The sequence below is a fragment of the Pollachius pollachius genome, assembly GCF_949987615.1.
Source record: "Pollachius pollachius genome assembly, chromosome: 12".
In the NCBI taxonomy this organism is placed as follows: Eukaryota; Metazoa; Chordata; class Actinopteri; order Gadiformes; family Gadidae; genus Pollachius; species Pollachius pollachius.
The window spans coordinates 9,136,612-9,143,241 of NC_136945.1; the positions used below are offsets into that span (position 1 = coordinate 9,136,612).

At 43.9% G+C, this 6,630-nt stretch overlaps 1 protein-coding gene across 1 annotated transcript in view; it reads right to left on the reverse strand.

The window, feature by feature from the left end:
• Window positions 1-3,631: 3,631 nt before the first annotated feature.
• Window positions 3,632-6,630, reverse strand: part of soat2 (sterol O-acyltransferase 2) — a gene marked incomplete at both ends in the record, with an annotated part of 7,910 nt that continues 4,911 nt past the window's right edge. The window contains 5 exons of the mRNA XM_079747527.1: window positions 3,632-3,688; window positions 4,566-4,711; window positions 5,369-5,504; window positions 5,882-5,980; window positions 6,362-6,459. Coding sequence (XP_079603653.1) covers window positions 3,632-3,688; window positions 4,566-4,711; window positions 5,369-5,504; window positions 5,882-5,980; window positions 6,362-6,459 — 536 coding nt within the window. The remainder of the gene's footprint in view (window positions 3,689-4,565; window positions 4,712-5,368; window positions 5,505-5,881; window positions 5,981-6,361; window positions 6,460-6,630) is intronic.

Consider the following 6,630-nt stretch of genomic DNA (forward strand, 5'->3'; position numbering starts at 1 on the left):
TCGTACAAGTTCATTCAGCGGTGTTACGTCTTACTGTACACACTACTATGTTTTTCCAGCTCGGCCTTCACAATTTGAACCAGGCTCTTCAGGAACGTACCATAGAATCCAGGCGTCGTCAGGCCGAGGTGGAGGAGCTGAGGAGGACCGACTGCCGCTTGGAAATGGCTCAGCTAAACATAACATTTCTCGCCTCAAAGCTCAAGCTATCTGCCATGGAGGCGGAATTGTCATCTTGCAAAGGACAGAACCTTGCTCTTTTATCAGAAATCCAAAAAATGCAGCAAAATTGCATAACCACACATCAACAGAAGCCTTTGCCTGAGGTCTTTCCACAAGAAATGTGGAACGTTTCATCTTCCAAGCAGAACACAGAAACCCTCTCAACCAGGCCTAGGCTACCACCATCCCCTCATAAATCACTGAGCCAGACTGCTGAGACGGCCCAAGACATGGCGGTCGTGGAGGAGGAGTTTGTTCATGAAGAAAGAAGAACTGAGAAAGAGCAATCCATCATAGATCAGCTGGAGAAGAAGTGCGCAAACCTCCTCAAGGAGTTCGAGAATTCAGTGTTTAAAATGATTGATAAATGCAGCAAGGGCGGTGGGATGGACAACAAGGCCCTCGATCTGATTCAGGTCCAAAGCGTCCTCCAGTCCATCATCAAAAAGTCCTTCCAAGAACTGGTCTATCATCTGGATGACATGGTGACAGAAAATATTGTGACAGAATACTCAAACAACTCCCAGATAGAATACTCAAACAACTCCGGGATGTCTCCGGGTTACCTGCTGAATGATCTGAGTGAAGGCCTAAAGCAGCACGAGAGGTCTATGGAAGAGGCAAGCCATACAATCGATGACTTATCCAGACCAAAGCAACAAAATCCTGTCGACATTAAGGGTCAATCTGTTCGCCATGCCCTGGCTGCTGTGATGGCTCAGCTGAGGAACATTAACGACAAGGGCAAGAAGCAGATGCGTAAAATGCGTGTAACACCAGAAAGCATGATGGATGTGCACAGCAAGATGAGTATCTTCCGGGATATAGATAAGAGTTTGGCCTCGAAAAAGTCCAGTCTCTTTCTAATGGCTATTGGAACTGAGCTACCGGTATCTCCAAAGATGTCTGACAACAAGGCCAGGGAAGTGGGGGAGGAGAAAGTGAACCATGTGAGCCGCTACATTAAGGAGATGGCGGCCATAGCGGAGGAGCTAGGGAAGGAGGAGATAGCGCTTCAGGGGAGACGGAACGACCATATCTGGGTCCTCCTCATCGACTCACAGAGGACCAACCTGAAACTCCTCTCACAGGCGGTGAACATTGGAAGCATCTCGGGCGAGCTGTACAAGCTGAGCAAAGACCTCATCATGGATGCTTTTTGTAGCATTGAGCAGAGGATGGCTTTTCTCTGTCGCAGGTTCATAAGACGCCGAACTCTGAGAGACCTCAGGTAGCTGGCTTTTACTTTATCTCACAAATCAGACTTTAGATAGATTATCTAAGACACAGGGAAAAGGCTTTCAGTTTGCAGTTTCTGTCTCAGGCTCTGTGCTGTCTCCCTCCAAAAGTCATACTTTTAACTACAACAAGAATGTTCTTATTGTTGCACAGAAAGCAGCTGAATGCCAGATTCCTTCGGGCTAAGGACTTAGAGGATGGGCGTTCTTTAAAGTGCTTGTACTCAGCCTTCCAGAAACTGGATAGTTATGAGTCAAATGTGTTGGGACGATGGCACAAGAGACAAGTTACCATCGAAAGCAAGCGTTCCACCCGCATCGCAGAGATGCGTTTCTTATTTCGTCAGGTTAGTACAGAGTGTAACTCATGCATACACAATAACATGAGCACATACTACTCATTCCAACAACACTTTTTTAAACGGCAATGTCTATTGATCATTTGTAAATATGAGATGACAACCATTGACATGTTCCTCTTCTTTTTTTTGGAAGTTCATTAATACAGTAGTGCAGAAGACTAAATAGGCAACATGTTTATTCATTTATAGTTTAACTCACATCCATGACAACTATTCACAAATAACAACCATAGCCAAAATAGGCAAAAGGCATGTGGCATGTTTTTACAAGGTCAAAACTGAGATGGATTAGTATGCAATACAATAAAATACAATACTCAATAAAATATATACCTGTCGTCTATGATGACAGGTATTCTCATACGCCAACCTGTCAATCACAGGGATATCACCGCATATCGCAAATCAGTAATCACTATCAATCTACAGTACATGAAATAATACTTTAGCACCGCCGATGATGAGAGAGTTGTTGTACTGTTTACAGCTACGGAAAGACTACCACTTACAGCTGGCCGTGCCAGTCAGCTGTTTAAGCAATCAATTGCAGCCTTCACTCAAAGTGGTGACAAAGAAACTTCACTGGAACCCCCTTCCATGTCCACCAACACAGTCCATGAGTCCCTTATCCTTACCATCGCTAGGAACTCACAGAATCAGGTTTGTACGCATTTGAGGTGCGGTCTTAATTGATTTAACAGTGTCAATAAAAAGGGGAGATTGTTAACTGGAGATACATTCTTACTTTGGTACAGCAAAACTTAAAAAAATTCTATTTGATAATAGCAATACTTCTCGACTTGGTCTCAATACAGTCTAAACAAACACATGACAGTGTGGTAGCAACATGGTTTTCACAAGGTTTTGAATCCAGCATTAATCGGGAACCTGTTGGGTGTCAGCTTACAAAGCATTACATCATAAATGCAAACACTGTACCAAGCACACACTAATCCTCTTCATACCGAATGACTTCATAGGCAAACACAGGCACAGTGGGAGACCGATAAGTCACTGCACAGCATCAGGCTGGCCGGGGACACACCGGTGGCCACACCCGGCAGTCCCTGCCACATCCCCCGATTCCTGGAGCTGAACGTGAATGGGCGCAGGATTGGTGCACAGGGCGCCCTACAGGACAGGTGAGGCATTGCACCTTTGTTCTACGTGCACTTGTCTAGTACGTTAGCTTCTTCCCAAATTAATTATTAATTCTAATTCTCCCTCTTTGTTCAGACTTTATAAATATATATTTACTATAGACTATGTTAAATAATTGATTGTTTAAGGAAATTATTTGGTGAAAATCTAAAATTAGAACTAACCATATTAATTTAAAGGCTGCGGGTATACCCGCAGGCTTATAAAAAGATGATGTTACAATAGTTTCTGCCTCCGGAATGAATGAATGAATGCAGGAGGAGATAAAGAATATTGCACGAGTGAAAATGCCCTTGCTGCTAATAAATTATCCACGTGCGTGGTCGTCCAATCCCTATTCTACGAGATAAGAATGGGATTGGGAGTTATTTTTGCAGTGATATATTTACAAAGCGAGGCCATTGGAACTATTTCCTTTGGTCACATCAAACAAACAGCTTAGCCCTCTGGGAATCAAAGATTCGGGGTTCAGAAGCCAGTGAGTTGTGACAAGCTAGTTATCTTCCTCTCGGCCTATCCTGGTATCCGCGATGAAGCTACACAGCCTCGCATGCTGTTTTTAACTGTGTTTTAGTTTGTTTTTCTTAATTTATTCAGTTATCCACTCCACTCCCACCCAAGGTCTGAGGAAGACCAGCTGCCTCCGCTTCAGGTCGAGTAGTTGCAGGACCACGACCGGGGTGTCACCAGCTCCCAGAAGCCATTCTGTTGGGGAGAAAAGGAAAGAGCCGGCTCAGAATATATACAATAAAACCCAAACACAACACTGTGATTAATCTTTCTGGTGATCTAAAGGAAAGTATCTGTTTCTTAGTAACTGATCTGGTGCGTGCCACTTCTATATTTAGGTCACGTTTTAATCATGTATTTCAAACATGTTAAATGGTGGCCCTGGCCTCGGAAGGTTACGTCAGAGGTTCAGTGTTAGGGGGAGGAGCTACAACGTTAGCACCGTGCCTGGCCATCTGCCCAATCCCAATCCATGGGCCAAACATCTGGCGCTTTATCAACTGCTCTTGGCACAAGGGGGTAAGGGGTGGTTGGAGGATGTAATCCAAACCACATCCTCACAAAGTTACAACACAGGCAGCTGTACGTCATAGGACCAAATGTACACTGTGTATGTGTTTGTTGTGCGTAGGAATGTGGGCCAAGGCTAAAGCCCACGTCATGCCTGGGATGCTCGGATTGTCTGGGGACGGGGGGGGGGGATAATCACAAAAGCTGGGATAATGAAATGGAGAAAGAACAGAGGGAGATTTTCAGACCCACGGTTAGATTAATACCAGCAGGGTGTAATACCGGTATTAATCGCGCATCTAAAAGGGAGGAGAAAATTTGGCCTCCCAGGTGTTCAAAAAGTAAGCCATCACTTCATACAAGCAACGAGACTCTTCAGTAAAAAGGTATTTCCGCATTCAACAATGGTGTAATTAGTTGGGGGAGGCAGAAGTACAGACCAGAGAAGTGCATATACATTTGAGACAGAATAATAGCTAATAACTACAACAGTGACTCTGAATCATCATGAACACAGAAGACCAAGAAAGAAGGAAGAGGTGGACTCTGGCAGGTTGCTCACCCCTGTCCGTGGGCAGTGGATCTGGGCGTACCACTCTTGACAATACAAGCACACCTGGACGCCCTGGCCAATGAACAGGCCAGTCCACATGAAGATGTTGCACAGAGGGCTCTGGCGCTTGTCATTCAGGGTGAAGTTGAAAATCACTTGGGACGAGCAGAAGAAAATGAAAACAAAAAACATTTATTTATTTAGGTTTTGGTTTAGTTGTGCTCTGTGTTTCGCTGTTTTCTTGTAGTTTAAGTGAGAATGAGCTTTAAACAGAGAGAATGAAAATCAAAGACTTTATATGGGTGAGGAAAAAACACTGACTGCTTTGGGCTTTCCGCATAAATACTCAATAGTGTTTTTTGGTATAAATAAAAAATGCATGGTTTTACTACCTTATCAACAGGGACATGACAGACAAAAGCTTTAAGGTTTCACCACTATAAGTCCCTACCCAGAAGGAAAACTACAATCCACGAGATTCATATATTGTCTATCAATTAACTCAAACAAGATGATAAACCCATGCACTGCCATATTACATTCTATTAACAGACACAATTAGTGAGCAGACTTTGATCCCATGTCACTTCTAATCATACATATTTAACCAGTGAAGCTGTTAGAGAAGATTAATTTCTTAGTGGTCATGTGGAATTTCAGATTAATTATAACCCCCCCTTACTGGTTAACCCCCCTCGGTTAACATATATCATCAATCAATATCATTAGAAGCACACTGATAGCCTCCTCTGTATGAGCAGAGAGAGGTTATCAGTCCCTTAACCTCGTCTTCTACATATTGAGCTCCTCACCGCCAAACACAGCAAAGAGGCAGAACATGACGGGGTAGAAGAAACCGAAGCCCATGGTGAAGGCGTACTCGTGGACCACGGCCGACACCAGGAACACGGACAGCATGGCGGCCGAGCGGAACCTCCCGTTGGAAAGCTGGGTGAGAGACAGAGACGGAGGGCGAGAGAGACCTCAAGTCTTATTTCATGGACGCCTCTTGGGAAACAGAATAGCCTTTGCACTGCATTTTAGGGAGGAGTGTAACACAGTAACATGAACCCATTGGTACGATGAGTAAACACTTTCTAGCGCTGAGATACAGTGTATTTTCTGCACAGGACTAAGTTCTGATGGATAAAATATGTGTCACTGGGGTGAAGTGGAAAAGCTGTGCCTCACACATTAGGTAGACGTTTTCTGATTGATCTCCATTTGTTCCTTTCCCCACTGATCCAATTCTTTGACAAGCCCTTAACAAGTTAACAATTGGATCATCGAACTTTGATGTGACAGCTAACTGCGTTCAAGCTCACCCAGAGGAAGTCTCTGTAGCCATAGTAATACAGCCAGTCATGGACAACCACGTTCCAGGTACGGTAGTAGTTGGCAAAGGAGGCAGAGTTCCACCAGTCCTACGGAATCAACAGTGAAAAAATATGAGGATATTTTAATATACACTATTCAATTACATATTCATTCTGTTAGTGAGTATTCTCACTTGTCAGAACAACAATATGATGGCATGAATCAAGAAACTTCAATCAAGATCCCTGTTTTAATAACATCTTTCACAACCCCTTTGTCGCAACAAGGACTGAGGAAAGAACCGGCAATTAAAATATTTTTAATGACTGATGCTTATCTGAAACTACTCTCGAGCTATGATCACAAAACCATGGCCCATGTGTCCCATTATCCAACTCAACTGAACATCTTTAACACGTCTATTCATTTCAGGTAGAATCTATGGAGATCCCCGAGTCGCACATGGCGTTGCCGATCGTTTCACACACCTTATAGAACATCCGGTCTCCGAAACGCAACAGCTCCCCAAAGAGGTTCAGCCAGCAGTGGAGGAACGCAAAGAAGGCCAGCAGAAGTATCATTATACCTGATAGGGAAATAGAGAGAGACATAAGAGTGAGATGCATTGACAGTGGAAAAGACTTAACAAGAGAGGGAGACAGAGAGGAGGGAGAGAGAGAGAAGAGTGACATGCATATAGAGAGAGGGAGTTACAAAGAGCAAAAGTCCACAGAAAACACAGTCTAGGATAGCCATG